Raw genomic sequence first — 17,555 nt, forward strand, 5'->3', positions numbered from 1 at the left:
TGTGCTGAATATTTGTGTTAAAGGAGAACACTAAAGGTTGTTCACGCAGGACTCTTTAACGGCAGTTAATGAATGACTAAGGAACATAATCTTCACAAATTAACGTGTAAAGTGAAAAATCCATATGGTTATGCTACTGCCCAAGTAAAACATGTTAGGCCCAAATTGGAGAAACATACTCAATTCTGGGAATGTGAAGGCTTTAGATAGGGTACAAAGATCTTTATGAAAGGGTGTTCTAAAAATGTGGAATTATTATTGCATTAATGGTCTGGAGAATCTGGGACTGTCCCTTAAAGGGTAGGGAAGTCTAAGAAGCAATGTGATAGCTTAAAACCAAGAATGGTCGAGATAGCAAAGATTAAGATGGAGGCATTTTACAAAAGCTGGAAGAGGGTACAGATTTAAGGCAAAGAAACCGGAAGCAACACCAGGAAAACCCTTTTGAGCACTGAGTGGTGAGGAAAAAGATTCAAATCTTTGATAGGCTGGTGGATATAGATTCATTAATGGATTTTCACGCAGAATCGGAGAAATACTTGGTGGGAATAGGACATGGGAGACAGTGGAGAGAATAATTAATCAGAGGTCTCTTTGGATAGTCAAACTCAGACTGACCACTGCATAACAAAGCCTGAGTACTTGGAATTTTTACCATACCTGATCTGGTGGCAGGGAAATAAACACACATTTTGCTACACTAATGTTACTACTGGTTGGAGCCCACCATATTGATGCATTCAGTACAAAGGAATGTCAGTGGCTATACTTCATTAAGAATCAGAACCAGAAACAGGTTTAATATCGTTGGCATATGTCGCAAAATTGTTGTTGTGTGGCAGCAGTACAATGCAATAGGTAATAATACAAATATTATTATTGTAAATTACAGTAAGAAATATATATTTAAAAAGTTAAATTAAATAAATAGCGCAAAAGGGAAAAGAAGTAGTGAGGTAGTGTTCATGGATTCAACGTTTGAGGAAATTTGGTATGTCACCGAGAAGTCTAACAAAGTTCTACAGATGTAGTGTGGAGAACATTCAGACTGGCTGTATCACCGACTAGGCACCAATGCACAGCATCAGAAAACGCTTCAGAGGGTTGTAAACGTAGCCAGCTCTATCACAGACACAAGCCTCCCCACTATTGTGAGTAACTTCAAAAGGCAATGTCTCATGAAAGCACTTTGTAGGTATATATGTATTTATTATTGTGACTTCTAGTAATTGGTTATGTCTGTACTGTACTGTGACAATAAACCTGATTCTGACATCTGCAGCATTACTAAGCAAGTCATCCTGATCGAGATCAATTATCGAGTCGGTCACCACAGCCTGCTGTGACTCTGAACCCATAACCAACACCGCCAGATCCCATCTGCCTTGCGAGCGAGCCTGAATCTAAACTGTGTGGCACTTTGAAGCAGCCAGTAGTCAACGTCAAAGTCAAGTTCACTGTCAGATGCACAGGTGCACACATGAACAGATGCAATGAAAAACTGACCTGCAACAGCATCACAGACACAAGGCATCAGATAATCAGCGTTCACATAAACTATACACAATAGGTCGTGGAATGTTTACACACAGAATTAAATAAAACAAAACAAATCATATCAGAGCATTTGTAGTTGTAAATCTGGATTCAATCACTTGTCCTACAATTCACATTTGCACAGTGTCTTTGGCAAATGGCCCATATTTGCCTTGCAGCAGTGTGTGTCCAGCTGACACGAAGACAGCGGATCAGTGGAAATCCGCTCCAAAAGGAAGGCTGTATAACTGTGTCCCTCCCCTAACCTAGGGGACTCTTACACCAGTAACAGGTAATCAAAAGATAATTCATTCTGATTTAACTTCAGGACAAAACAGCAATTTTTCATTTGCTTCCAGTCATTTCCTTTCGTTGCAGGTAGAGTATAAAGGCACAGTCTCTCCATTCAAATGGCTGAGAGTTACCAATTTCTTTCTGGCCGTCCAGTTGTCATTAATTATGTAAATGTTCTTATGCTAGGATCAGAGACTGTACAGAAGCAAAAGACTGATTCGTCTGAGAGAGGGGTTTTAGAGTGGTGAAGTTTAAAGTCAGAGGAGTGGGCATCGGAGTTAAAGAATGGAAACTAAACAAAAGGTTTTGATTTCTGTATGAAGCAAGATACAAATCAGGGACTTTAAGAAACTCTCACTGTTCACAGACTCCCAAAACCCACTCTTCGCAAAGGTTCTGCCACGTTCTCCAACTCTCATAATCTTCTACTTTGTCACGTGATATACTTCTGTGCTTCTTCAGACTGCAGTACAGTACAGCCTTTGCACCATTCTGCTCTCTTGTGTTCTTGGTATTCATTATTGTGTTTATTCTTACCACATGTGCTTGTTGAACTGATCGAGACAGTTGGTGATGGCTACTCATAGCACTGGACCCAGACTTCTGAGTTAGAGAGAGTGGACCTCCCCCAGTGAAACGGCTCTTCCACTTTAAAAACTCTCCCACACAGGTCTCCTGTCATCGTTGGACACGACGGACAACCAGCACGTACTGTATACTGCCAACCCCCGATTTAACCTTCGCCTAATCACGAGACAATTTACTCAGACCAATTAACCTACTAACTGGTACATCTTTGTCAGTGGGCGGAAACCAGAGAACCCGGAGGAAACCCACACGGTCACGGGGAGAATGTACAGACAGCAGTGGGAATTGAACCTAGGTCGCTGGTATGATGCAGTGTTGTGGTAACTACTGCAATACCGTACTGCAGACAAGGGATTTCATGGCACCCTGGTGCATATGACATTAAGCTAATAGAACTTCAAACATTGCAGCACAGACTTTATCCAATATGTTGTGCCAAGCTTTTAACCTCCTCTGAAATCACTAGCCCTTCCCTCCTATATATCCCTCATTTTCTCTCATCCAAATGCCTATCTAAGAGTTAATGCCCCTAATGTAACTGCCTCTACCATCACTCTTGCCTCCACTCCCTGGGTAAAGAACTCATCTCCGACATTACCCCCCACACTTTCCTCCAATCACATTAAATTTAAGCCCCCTTTTCTACCCTGGGGAAAAGTCTCTGGCTGTCCACTTTGCCTCTTTTCATCTTGTACACCTCTCTCAGGTCACCTCTCATCCTCTTTCACGCCAAAAAGAAATGCCCTAGCTCCGTCAACCTATCTTTATAAAACATGCCCTGATCTAATCTAATTTCACAAGCTAAACGAAAAGAACTGGTTTACCGCTTTATAATACCAGCAAGATGTTTCTTGACATGCCCTGTAAAATTTCGGTATGAGCATGGGCTCTCTGCTGCACTGCTGTGCATCTAAACCCAGGGAGCAGCAAATGCTTCTCATGTTAACCCTCTCATTCCCAGGTTGTTCCTGTGAACTCGTTATTCTGGACCTTCTCCAATCCTTTCCTAGATAAGGGACCCAAAACTGCTCACAGTACTCCGAAACACAAGAGATTCTGCAGATGCTGGAAATCCAGAGCAACACACACACAGAATGCTGGAGGAACTCAGCAGGTCAGGCAGCATCCAATCGAGGGGATAAACAGTCGATGTTCTGGGCCAGGGACCTTCTTCAGGACTGGAGAGGAAAGAGGAGAGGCCTGAAAAAAGGTAGGGTGGAGGAAGGAGGATAGCTAGAAGGTGATAGGTGAAACCAGGCGGGTAGGAAAGGTAAAGGGCTGGAGAGGAAGAAATCTGACAGGAGAGGAAAGTGGACCATGGGGGAAAGGGAAGGAGGAGGGGACCCAAGGGGAGGTAACAGGCAGGCTAGGAGAAGAAGTAAGGGGCTGGGGGGCGGGGGGAATAGAAGAAGATGGAAGGGGGAGGGAAAAAGATGACCAAAAAGAGAAATCGATGTTCATATCATCAGGTTGGAGGCTACCCAGTTGGAATATGAGGTGTTGCTTCTCCATTGTGAGAGTGGTTTCTTTGTGGCAAAGAAAGGAGCCCATGTCAGAATGGGGAAGGGCATCGGAATCAAAATAGTTGGCCACTGGGAAATTTTGCTTTTGGTGGATGGAGTGGAGGTCTCGACAAAGTGGTCCCCAATTTATGTCAGGTCTCACCACCACTTTGGGAGCACCGGATACAACAGATGACCCTAACAGATTCTCAAGTGAAGTGTTGCCTCACCCAGAAGGACTGTTTGAGGCCCTGAATGGAGGTGAGGGTAAGTAACAACAGGAATTCTGCAGATGCTGGAAATTCAAGCAACACACATCAAAGTTGCTGGTGAACGCAGCAGGCCAGGCAGCATCTCTCGGAAGAGGTGCAGTCGACGCTTCAGGCCGAGACCCTTCGTCAGGACTAACTGAAGGAAGAGTGAGTAAGGGATTTGAAAGTTGGAGGGGGAGGGGGAGATCCAAAATGATAGGAGAAGACAGGAGGGGGAGGGATGGAGCCAAGAGCTAGACAGGTGATTGGCAAAAGGGGATACGAGAGGATCATGGGACAGGAGGTCCGGGAAGAAAGACAAGGGTGGGGGGACCCAGAGGATGGGCAAGAGGTATATTCAGAGGGACAGAGGGAGAAAAAGGAGAGTGAGAGAAAGAAGGTGTGCATAAAAATAAGTAACAGATGGGGTACGAGGGGGAGGTGGGGCCTAGCGGAAGGAAGAGAAGTCGATGTTCATGCCATCAGGTTGGAGGCTACCCAGACGGAATATAAGGTGTTGTTCCTCCAACCTGAGTGTGGCTTCATCTTTACAGTAGAGGAGGCCGTGGATAGACATGTCAGAATGGGAATGGGATGTGGAATTAAAATGTGTGGCCACTGGGAGATCCTGCTTTCTCTGGCGGACAGAGCGTAGATGTTCAGCAAAGCGGTCTCCCAGTCTGTGTCGGGTCTCGCCAATATATAAAAGGCCACATCGGGAGCACCGGACGCAGTATATCACCCCAGTCGACTCACAGGTGAAGTGTTGCCTCACCTGGAAGGACTGTTTGGGGCCCTGAATGGTGGTAAGGGAGGAAGTGTAAGGGCATGTGTAGCACTTGTTCCGCTTACACTGATAAGTGCCAGGAGGGAGATCAGTGGGGAGGGATGGGGGGGACGAATGGACAAGGGAGTTGTGTAGGGAGCGATCCCTGCAGAATGCAGAGAGAGGGGGGGAGGGAAAGATGTGCTTAGTGGTGGGATCCCGTTGGAGGTAGTGGAAGTTAAGGAGAATAATATGTTGGACCCGGAGGCTGGTGGGGTGGTAGGTGAGGACCAGGGGAACCCTATTCCTAGTGGGGTGGCGGGAGGATGGAGTGAGAGCAGATGTATGTGAAATGGGGGAGATGCGTTTAAGAGCAGAGTTGATAGTGGAGGAAGGGAAGCCCCTTTCTTTAAAAAAGGAAGACATCTCCCTCGTCCTAGAATGAAAAGCCTCATCCTGAGAGCAGGTGCGGCAGAGACGGAGGAATTGCGAGAAGGGGATGGCGTTTTTGCAAGAGACAGGGTGAGAAGAGGAATAGTCCAGATAGCTGTGAGAGTCAGTAGGCTTATAGTAGACATCAGTGGATAAGCTGTCTCCAGAGACAGAGACAGAAAGATCTAGAAAGGGGAGGGAGGTGAGGGTAAGTGTAGTGTTTCCATCACTTGCCAGGAGGGAGATTAGTGGAGAGGGACTAATAGGGTTAGGGTTACGCCCTCTCATATTCGCCATTTCTGGGAAAAAAGGCAACAGCTGTCCACTCTATTCTATCATCTCATACACCTCTACCATCACCTTCCATCCTCCTTTGCTCCAAAGAGAAAAGCCCTAACTCACCCAAACTTTCTTCAAAGCACTTTGAATGATGGTGGAAGTCAGGCAAGAATTGGGATTGTGGTTATTGTCACCCCCACTATGACACACCGGAGCCAGCAGTCCACTGATTTATCAGACCCTGTAGTCATAATTTTCAGAATAAATCTAAATGGCCCACAGTTTGTAAAGGGGTTCATCTATGGAGGGATCAATGAATGGGATCAGAAAAAGGTGCCGAGGGTTGTAAATTCAGCAAGGTCCATCATGGGCACCAGCCTCCCCACCATTGAGGACACCTTCAAAAGGTGATGCCTCAGAAAGGCAACATCACCCAGGACATGCCCTCGTCTCAATACGACCATCACGAAGATGCCTGAAGACACATACTCCATGTTCTAGGAACAGCTTCTTCACTCACAGCACGCTGGAGGAACTCAGCACGTCGAGCAGCATCCGTGGAAACGATGAGTCGACGTTTCGGGCCGGAACCCTTCGTCAGGACTGTAGAGGGAAGAGGCAGAGGCCCTAGGCCCTCGCTTCTTCACTGCCATCAGATTTCTGAATGGACAATTAATCTACGAACACTATCTCTATTTTCACTCTCATTTTGCACTAGCTATTTATACATGCACGCACCCACATTCCTTATCAAAATTTATAATATATTTGGCTTATGGCACTGTACTGCTGCTGCAAAACAACAAATTTCACGACATACTCAAGAAAATCTGGAGATGCTGGAAATCCAAAGCAATGCACACAAAATACTGGAGAAACTCAGCAGGCCAGGCAGCGGCTACGGAAAAGAGTAAAAGTTGACATTTCGGGCCAAGACCCTTCATCAGGTGGCCAAATATCAGGTCCTGATGAAGGGTCTCGGCCCGAAAGATCGACTGTTTACTCTTTTCCATAGATGCTACCCAGCCTGTTAAATTTCACCACATACCATATATCAAGTGATATTAAATCGGATTGTGATTCTGATGTGCCACGTCTAACTTTCTGCTGCTTTTATCCTGGTGCAGACCTGAATGTGACACTCCTTCTAACAAACAGCAAGGGCAAAAATCACTTCACTATTTCTAACCAAGGTCAATTTGATGGCAACAGTAGTAAAGAATTATGATCAAAGGTAATATTTTGTGAAAGATCTTCTTTGAGGATGAGTATAACAGCAATGGTATGGCAGGCACTGCTGGCCCATCGGTGAAGTAGCCCGTCTGAGAGCAATGGTCAAGGCAGACAGCATCTAGGACCTTAACTGACATAGGCAAAGGGACAATCATGCTGGAAATGCTTCAATCAACACAGTCATCCCACTTCCTTCCAAGTCTGGACTTGGTTAATTCTTTGATCTGGGTCCTTTGATACAGAATACTGCAAAAACCACTTAAACAGAAATATTCACACAATGATGATAATTCTTTGTATTCGCTTCATATTGGAAGGAAATGGCTGGGTTACATGTCATGTCTGGCCCTGCCCATATTTAACTGGACGATACACACCATTGGATGAAACAACAGAGAAAACACTCCCCTCTCTCACGATGAGTGCTTTCAGAACCTCCAGTACATGAACACACGGCAAGTTGTATTCCAGTGGAGAGCTGCCTTTGAGTATTAAATGAAACCCAACTTCAGCGACATTTAAATGTGTGCATAAGCACAAAAAGCAGTGGAATTAATTTATTCTGAACATGTTGTATCTCTGCCTGCATCTGCTCTTGTCTCAGTGCAAGGCTCTTCACACACCATCAGCACTAAATCCATTGCTCCCAACAGGCCCTCCCACCCAAAATGGTCCTATCACCACCACCCCTCCTTAGAAACTGCATTGCAGCATTTTACCATAAGACCATAAGAGATAGGAGCAGAAATAGGCCATTTGGCCCATCGAGTCCACTCCACCATTTTTCCTCACAGCCCCAATCTCCCCGAATCTCTTCATACCCTGACCAATCAAGAATCTGTCAACCTCTGCCTTAAATATGCATAAAAACTTGGCCTCCACAGCTGACTGTGGCAAAGAATTCCACAGATTCACCACTCTCTGGCTAAAGAAATTCCTCCTCATCTGTGTTCTGAGGCTGTGTCCTCTAGTGTTAAACTCTCCCACCATAGGAAACATCCTCTCCACATCCATTCTATCAAGGCTTTTCATCAATAAGGTCATCCCTCATTCTTCTGAATTCCAGTGAATACAGACCCGGAGCCATCAAACACTCTTCATATGACAAGTTGTTCAAATCTGGAATCATTTTCATCAACCTCCCTAGAACCCTCTCCAGTTTCAGCACATCCTTTCTAAGATAAGGGGCCCAAAACTGCTCACAATACTCCAAGTGAGGCCTCACCAGTGCTTTATAAAGTCTCAACATTTCATCCTTGCTTTTATATTCAAGTCCTTTTGAAATGAATGCTAACATTGTATTTGCCCTCCTCAACATGGACTTAACTTGCAAATTAACCTTTAGGGAATCCTGCACAAGAACCCTAAGTCCCTTTGCACCTCACTGTTTTGTATTTTCTCTCCATTTAGAAAATAGTCAACCCTTTCATTTCTTCTACCAAAGTGCATGACCATACACTTCCTGACACTGTATTCTTCTGCCATTTCTTTGCCCACTCTCCTAATTTAAGTCCTTCTGTAGCTTCTCTACTTCTTCAAAACTCCCTGCCCCTCCACCTATCTTCATATCGTTTGCAAACTTTGCAACAAAGCCATCAATTCCATCATCCAAATCATTGACATATAACATAAAAAGAATCAGTCCCAACACCGACCCCTGTGGAACACCACTAGTTACTGGCAGTCAGTCAGAAAAGGCTCCCTTTATTCCCACTCTTTGCCTTCTGGCAATGAGTCACTGCTTTATCCATGCTAGAATCTTTCCTGTAATACCATGGGATCATGGGTTGTTAAGCAGCCTCATGTATGGCACTTTGTCAAAGGCCTTCTGAAAAATCCAAGGACACACATCCACTGATTCTCCTTTGTCTATCCTGCTTGTTATTTCTTCAAAGAATTCCAACAGATTTGTCAGGCAAGATTTTCCCTCGAGGAAACCATGCTGATTTTGGCTTATTTTTATCATGTGTCTCCAAGTACCCCAAAACCACATCCTTAACAAGTGACTCTAATATCTTCTCAACCACTGAGGTCAGACCAACTGACCTATTGGCCGGCTGGTGGCACAATGGCATCAGAGCTGGACTTCAGAGCAAAGGTTCCTGAGTTTGAATCCAAGTCAGGCCAACCCCCGGGCACGCTTTCCATCCGTGCTGGGTTGAGTGTCGAGCTAGCCACTCAGCCTCGTAAAAAACAAGGGTCAAGTCAGGAACGTTCATATCGTGACCCGGTTAATCCAAAAGGCGATCAATCCTGACACCACGCTCCAGACAAGAATGGCTGACTGTGTGGTGCAACACACTAAAAACAACTGATCTATAATTTCCTTTCTTCTGCCTCTCTTCCTTCTTGAAGAGTGGAATAACATTTGCAATTTTCCAGTCTTCTGGAACCATTCCAGACTCCAGTGATTTTTGAAAGATCATTACTAATGCCTCTACAATCTCTTCAGCCACCTCTTTCAGAACTCTGGGGTGTACACCATCTAATCCAGGTGACTTATCTAACTTCAGACCTTTCAGTTTCCCAAGAATTTTCTCCCTAGTAATGATATCTTCACACACTTCATGACCCCTGACAGCTGGAACTTCCACTATATTGCTCCTGTCTTCCACAATGAAGACTGATGCAAAATACTTATTCAGGTCATCTGCCATTTCCTTGACCCCCTTTACTACCTCTCCTGATTGTTTTCAAGTGGTCCAATATCCACTCTCGCCTCTCTTTTACACTGTATGTATCTGAATAAACTTTTGGTATCCTCTTTAATGTTTAGAAGTAACATTGCAAATTCCTGCTGGGGATTCTCTAAAAAATGAGATCCTTGTATTGTTCCAGCCTGGCAAGGGCAGCACAGAGACCACCTGAAAACTTTACACTGTAGTGAGTATTTACGGTATTCACCCCAATCAACCTGAAAACATCATACTGTAGTGAGTGGTTTATGGTATTCACCCCAAAAAACTTTAGTCCATTCTTGGCATTGGAGAGGGTCCCGAGGAGTTTGATGAGAATGATTCTGGGATTGGAAGGGTTAACATAGGAGGAACATTTAACGGCTTTCGGCCTGTATGGCTGGAGCACGAAGAATGAGGCGGGACCTCATCGAAACCAGTCGAATACTGAAAGGCCCAGATAGAGTGGCTGTGGAGAAGATATTTCCTATAGCGGTAGAGTCTGGGGCCGGAAAGCACAACATCCGAATACAAGGATGTCCATTTAGAACAGAGATGAGGAGGTAATTCTTTATCCACAAGATGGTGAATCTGTGGACTTCATGGCCACAGCCGCCTGTGGAGGCCAAGTCATTGGGAATATTTAAAACAGAGGCTGATAGGTTATTGATTAGTCAGGACATCAAAGGCTACGGAAAGAAGGGAAGAGAACGGTGCTGAGGAATAATAAATCAGCATGATGAAATGGTGGAACAGACTCGATGGGCTGAATGGCCTCATCCTTCTCCTATGTCTTATGGTCTTATTTTGAATGCGTCTAATTATTTTTGAGACACACGTATGAAACAAAACGAAATGAAGGTAATTGGTGCAGACCTCTTGAAATTCAGATACTGTACCTCCCGTCTTTCTCTCCCTGTACACTCAATAAATCACTGCGCCACGAGTCTGACCTCAGTACAAGGAAATGTTTAAAATAATAATTATTACAGCCATTGAAATGTGAAATATAAAACCTTCACTCACATACTGAGTCATTGTGTAAAGATTCCTCAAAGCACATTACAAAATCAATTATTTAAGATAAGTTAAATTGATATATTGGACCTTCAATCCAATTCGGAGTCAATTCACAACCAGATGATCGATGGCACATTAATCTTCCTAATTGTCAGGAAAACACGAGGAAACAACTGGATCGCTCTCTTTTACGAGCAAGCGCTCGAGCAATGGGCCGAATGGTCTCTTCTTTTGCACCCAGTCTGTCAGTTAGGGGGTGTTTGTTGAGACGAGACAACGTTCGCTCGTTGGACTGATGCACTTTAACACCTGCCGCAACTACTGATGGCCGAACTGACTTGCAAACCGCCCGTCCCGGCTCAGACGAAACTCTTGCTAAAGCTGCAGCTTCTCCCCGGCGCTACTGTAGAGTGCAAGGGAAAGCATCTGTAAAATGGGTTCCCCCCTCCGACCTCTGACCGTTGTCAAGATGCTACAGAATCACTCCGATCACTGAAGTCCCACAAATAACACAGGAAGTGTGCGGATGACTCCGGCCTCCGTCACCTTCCCTTTCAAATTGGCAGATAAAGAAGAGACTTTAATCGAGGCATCACAGGGCAGCGGGGCTTCCAGTTACACCTACCCGGGGCAGGTAACTGACAGAGGCACGGTCGCTTGCACCGTCCGGTGACACACAGACAGGCTCCCAAACAATGACGAAACCATCCGGCACACGATTATCCCGGTCCATTCCTTCCCCACACGAGTCCACTGCGGCTGAAAGTTACAAGCTTTTCAGAAAGTGCACTGTCCCTTCACAGTGTAAAGCGAGCAGGACTGTGAGCTACTGCAGTTACAGCGGGAAAGGAGGGGCGGGGCGAGAGACTGAACAGATACACTTTGTGTTGGGATCTGGTGTCACAATACACCGTTCGACAATAAAAGTTCAAGTTAAATACCTTAGAATTAAGAAGGCGGGCGCTTGTCCCATTACACTTGCGCAATATGCAATAATTTTTGTTTAAATTCTAGAAGTATATATTCAGTCATCCTCAACATTACTCTTAACTCCCTTCTTTCGGGCAAGGCATTAAAACACTTAAGTTAGCTTGCGTACGCAATGAATTCTATTTTGGAGAAAAAAAATATTGTCCTCTGGTTTATCAGCCTTCACGTTCGCATCACGTTATCCCCTCCAAAAAGGAGCCTTTCTTACCTGTACTCCTGGGCTGGATGTTGAGGATTGTGCTCTGATGTCCTTAGAATCCCTGACATTTCCGATCTGATCTCGTTTTCTATCATCTCCTTCCAGCCACTAAAGGATGCACATATAGAAAGAGAGAATATTGTGGTTTTGCCAGACATCTGCAGGGGGTTAACTTGTAGCTATCCAACACTTCAGGAGAAGCGCAACGCCGGCCCCAAACACACTCACGGATAAAATGAAACCCGTGCCGTCAACCCCAGCAACAATAGTTCCCGCAGCACTGTAATAAATGGGTATCATTAAAGCTCTTCTCACTTGTTTGTGTATTGCTAATTACTTTATGTTCTAAATATTGCAAAGACGGTGTCTGCACAGGTAGAGTCTTCCAAATAGCCCAAAACAAAATGCACTAAACAGCCATAAATTTTCCAAAGCATTAATATTTTACAGGAGAATCTGGTTAATAATTAGCTGCTAGGATTTGCTCAGCACCGTACATAAATGCATCCGTAAGTTTAGCACTGCATTTAGAAATAAGACCTGCGCATCGCTCAATTAAAACGCTTCTGCATCATCAGAGATTTGTTTGTTCTGTGTCAGAAAGCTACTGAAGAAATGCCTGTACCTGATGAGATTTTCCTATTGCTCCGATCTCCTGTTTGAATTTTTGAATCTACACAAACGGTTTTTAAATTTCCCGGCTCTGGCAGGCAGCCCTTCTGACGCATGCGCGCTGCCCGAAAGTGATTGGGGGAGGGGTGAGGAAGGAGAAATCGATTTGTCGGATCGGCGAGAGATTTACGATCAATTCCAAGGCTCCCTGCACCTGCTGCTACATCTCCACCTTTAGATTGGTCCGGGGCTGCAGGACGGCAGCGCTGCTCATTCACAGGAGGAGGCCGGAAAGATACAGACCAAACTCTCAGCTCAACAATAACTTCAAACAAAAGTTATCACCGAGTTACAAACTTCTTTGGATTTGTGTTCCAGCGAGCTTATACTGATGCCGTAAGCCTTGCGCCTGAAATTAAAATATTATACATATATAGACTGAAAATAAAATATGCAAATCTATTTTCTTCCAAAACGATGTCCTTGTTCCCTCTTAAGTTTCAGAATGTCTGTTGCAGGAAGTTTGCTCTCTCCCTGGTCCTGGAACACTCTCTCTCTCTTTCTCTCTCTCGTCTCTCTTGACAGCGGTGATTGAAAGAAACCGTTGGGCCGGTGTTTTCTCACCCACGGGCTCGTGTTGAGGGTGCAACTCCGCCTCTCACCCTCTGCTCCCCCGCCACTCTGCCCGCGCCTCCGCCCGGCTCCCAGTGTCTTCGCGGGAAAAGCGGCGGGAGTGGCGCGGCCCTCCTGAATCTCGGGGGCTGGGAGAGCCGCGAACGCGCGTGTGTGTGTGTGTGTGTGTGTGTGTGTGCGTCTGTGTGTCTGTCCGTCTGTGGGGTACGGGGGTTGAGTAAGGGGGAGAGGGAGAACAGCGCTATTAATCTGCACAATCTCCGGAACCACTTTCTCAAAGATCAATAGGCGAGTCCGGTTACTGTAAATGAACTCAGGATTAAGATATAATTTCTTTAAATTCTAAACGATGCATTCTTTTTGTGTTTGCAATAACTCTACTTCAATGATACCTACATGTTTTAAATTTCTTGATGCTAAGCAGACCCCGTGCTTCACCAACTGCTAAAGAACGGCACCCTCAAATTTTTCTCCGTGGCGCTTCCCAGCTGGCTCGGTAAATACCTTACCAGCTTTGTTATGTACACAAATTCAAAGGTTCCTCTCCACGCCCCCCCGCCCCCGTCCCGCCATATCCTCTCACGCTCCTCCTAGGGAGGAATTAAATCACTCTGGGGCACGGGTCTACAATCGTGAGTTCAGGCATTTGATGGAGGGTGATGTGTGTCTGTGGGTGGGGGGTGGAATGGGCGGGAGGTGAAAGGGAAAAGGAACCTGCTCTTTCCCGTGGCGTTTAGACCATTCCTGAGCTGCTCCGCTCCACCTCATTATCTGGGGTCTTTCGCCTCCTCACCTAGACAGCAGTCTTGTGGGATTCCAGTTACCTCAGCAGCTCCCCTCCTCCTTTCACAGTCTCAGGATCTCTACAACTCTGCAATCCAATGAGATATTAGAGGATTACTAGCATATGCTGCAGATTAGCAAATAATGCTTGCATGAGTAAAGTGAAGAGTAAAGGGGTCTCATTAAGGATAGAGAAAGGTGACATAGGAAAGTGCTGAAACTGGACATGGTTCAAATGAGGTCCACAGAAATATTTCTGGGTTTGGAAGACCTGTCATATGAGGAGCATCTGATGGCTCCGGGCCTCTACTCACTGGAATTCAGAAGAATAAGCGGTGACTTCATTGAAACCTATCACATGTTGAAAGGCCTGGGTAGCGTGGATGTGGAGACGATGTTTCCTATGGTGGGAGAGTCAGAGCAGAGGACACAACCTCAGAATAGAAGGATGTCCTTTTAGAATGGCGACAAGGAGGAATTTCTATAGCTAGAGAGTGGTGAATCTGTAAAATTCTTTGCCACAGGTGGATGTGGAAGCCTAGACATTGAGTATATTTAAGGCAAAGGTTGATAGATTCTTGGTTGCTCACGGCATAAAGGGATACGGGGAGAAGGCAGGAGATTGGGGCTAAGAGGGAAAATGGATCAGCCATGATGAAATGACAGAGCAGACTCAATGGGCCAAATTGCCTAATTCTGTTCCTAAATCCTAATGTCTTATCAACTTATTACAAAAACACAGTTACCAGCAGACCGCTTTGATATACACCTGTATTCTTTGTACCAGGGTTGTCTAAAACTCCCCCAGTGGCCGGTCATTTTAATTCCCCTCCCCATTCCCACACTGATCTGTCTGTCCTCAGCCTCCTCCACTGCCAGGGTGAAGCTAACTTCAAACGAGAAGAATTGTACTTCATATTCTGCTAGTCAATGGTATGAACGTTAACTTCTCCAATTTCAGGCAACCCGCTGGCCCTCTGTTATTTTTCTCACTCCTCCTAATCCATTAAATTACTCTTACACAACCCCCTCCTCACCTGGTGCCCCATCCCTTCCTCCACCCACTCTTTCTGCCCATCACCCACACATGCCTCCCACTAGGTCGACTTCTCTCACAGTTCCCACCTCCCCACCTCCTTTATTTAGATGCATGCTCCACCCTTACCGTCCAATCACATTTACTTTCATGCTCCACCCTTACTGTCCAATCATATTTAGTTTCATGCTCCACCCTTACCGTCCAGTCATATTTACTTTCATGCTCCACCCTTACTGTCCAATCACATTTACTTTCATGCTCCACCCTTACTGTCCAATCATATTTAGTTTCATGCTCCACCCTTACCGTCCAATCATATTTACTTTCATGCTCCACCCTTACTGTCCAATCATATTTAGTTTCAAGCTCCACCCTTATTGTCCAATCATATTTAGTTTCATGCTCCACCCTTACCGTCCAATCATATTTAGTTTCATGCTCCACCCTTACCGTCCAATCAGACTCCACCGTCTGCAGCCCTTTCTCGGCTCCACCTATACTTTCTCTCCTCCTTCTGCCCGCCACGTCTCCTCGCTTGAACCCTCCTATCTCTTGCCAGCTTTCCCTCCACCCCTTCCCTTCAGCTCTTTATACTGTCTTTCATTCCAGGTGAGGGCTCAACTGCCCATTTCCCTCCACAGATGCTGCCCTGACATGCGGTTCCTCCAGCACTTTCCACAATAACCTCACTGTCTTCAGTTAAACGTGCATGGTGTCGTTTTACCTACAGGAAAATGCATATGACACACCGTTACATATTTAATGTACAGATTACACACAAATCATACATTGTTACTTGCAGAATAAGATAATGCCAAATATATTTGATAAATTTTTAAGAAACTATTTATTGTGGAGTTACTAACAGAATAGCATGGTACATAATTGTCAACACCACTGATTGTTACAGGTTTATACACACAGTGAGTTGTTACAGGATAATGAACATTATAAGTTGTTACCCTGACATCAGAATATGATGTATTGTCATTTACACAATAAATTAAGACCATGAGATATAGGAGCAGAATTAGGCCATTAGCCCATGGAGTCTGCTCCACCATTTCATCATGGTTGATCCATTTTCCCTCTCAGCCTCAATTTCCTACCTTTTCCCCATATCCCTTCATGCCCTGACTAATCAAAAACATATCAACCTCTACCTTAAATATACATAAAGACATGGCCTCCTCAGCTGCCTGTGGCAATGAATTCCACGGATTCATCACGCTCTGGCTAAAGAAATTCCTCTTCATCTCCGTTCTAAAAAGACATCGCTCTATTCTGAGGCTGTGCCCTCTGGTCTTAGACTCTCCCACCACAGGAAACATCCTCTCCACATCCACTCTATCAAGACTTTTCACCATTTAATAGGTTTCAATGAGGTCACCCCTCATTCTTCTGAGTAGAGGCCCACAGCCATCAAATGTTCTTCATATGACAACCCTTTCAATCCTGGAATCATTTTAATGAAGCTCCTTTGAACCCTCTCCACAGAGTTCCCAGCCTTGTTAATGCCCCGGAGCCTTACCATTGACGAGGGGCCAGTGGATCCCAGGTTGGGAACCCCTGTAGTAACAAGATAACATATTACAATGCCACCTAAAGTTTACAATCTAACGTGTAATGGCCCTTGTATCTTATTGTTTGTGTACACTGCACTTTCTCTGTAAGTATAACGCTATATTCTACATTCAGTCACTGCTTTTCTCTGCTTAGCTCCCACACCACCAGGTTCAGGAACAGTTATTACCCTTCAACCATCAGGCTCCTGAACCAGTGTGGATAACTTCACTCACCGCAATGAGCCTTAGGTCCCACACCACCAGGTTCAAGAACAGTTATTACCCTTCAACCATCAGGCTCCTAAACCACTGTGGATATCTTCACTCACCTCAACTCTGAACTGATCACTGAACACAACCACTTTCAAGAACTCTATAACTCATGTTCTCAGCATTATTTATTTATAATTTTGTATTTGCATAGTCCGCCTTGTTTTACATGTTGGTCGTTTGTCAGTCTTTGTCATTTTTCACTGATTCTATTTTCTTTTTTCTGCTCTGAATGCCCACAAGAAAATGAATTTCAGGATAGTATATATGTTGACAACATATATGTATATAGATAATAAATTTAATTTGAACTTTGAATTTTGACTTGGTTCTCTTGAAGAACTAAGTTCTGCACTCTATCTCTGTACATGTAGCAACAATAAACCATTTCTGATTCTAACTTCAATCCTAACACCAAGCATTAAATGGGAGAATATGGATTTTAATCATCACCATTGTTATTATAAATGTACATATATATCACCACATACTACTCTGTGATTCATTTTCTTGAAGGTATTCACAGCAGGACAATGAAATAAAACAGAATCAATGAAAAACGACACACAAAGACTGACAACCAACATGAAAAAGAAGACAGACTGTGCAAATACAAAATAATAGATAAATATTATTGAGAACATAGGTTGTAGAGTCCTTGTAATTGAATATATACTTGTGGCCAAACCATTAATTGTTTAAAATTCAGAGAAATAATGCCAAAAGAATCCTTCCCAATTCAGACAGTTTTTCTTATCTTAGTTGTTCTTACTTTCTGCCTAGGGAGCACACTGACAACTACCACCCACACTGACAATACATCGTATGGACAATCAAAAGAGCCTGTCATCATGAAATGCAGTCTGAAAATCCAGTGTTTTACTATGC

At 44.5% G+C, this 17,555-nt stretch overlaps 1 protein-coding gene across 2 annotated transcripts in view; it reads right to left on the minus strand.

Annotated features, from left to right (window-relative positions):
* Nucleotides 1-12,504, minus strand: part of foxn4 (forkhead box N4) — a 57,500-nt gene extending 44,996 nt beyond the window's left edge. For both annotated transcript variants that reach the window (XM_072247571.1, XM_072247570.1), the window contains exons 1-2: nucleotides 12,391-12,504; nucleotides 11,775-11,873 (exon numbers count right to left, since the gene is read on the minus strand). In XM_072247571.1, coding sequence (XP_072103672.1) covers nucleotides 11,775-11,860 — 86 coding nt within the window. In that variant the 5' untranslated portion in view covers nucleotides 11,861-11,873; nucleotides 12,391-12,504. The remainder of the gene's footprint in view (nucleotides 1-11,774; nucleotides 11,874-12,390) is intronic.
* Nucleotides 12,505-17,555: the final 5,051 nt, after the last annotated feature.

Source organism: Mobula birostris, chromosome 31 (genome assembly GCF_030028105.1).
Source record: "Mobula birostris isolate sMobBir1 chromosome 31, sMobBir1.hap1, whole genome shotgun sequence".
Lineage (NCBI taxonomy): Eukaryota > Metazoa > Chordata > Chondrichthyes > Myliobatiformes > Myliobatidae > Mobula > Mobula birostris.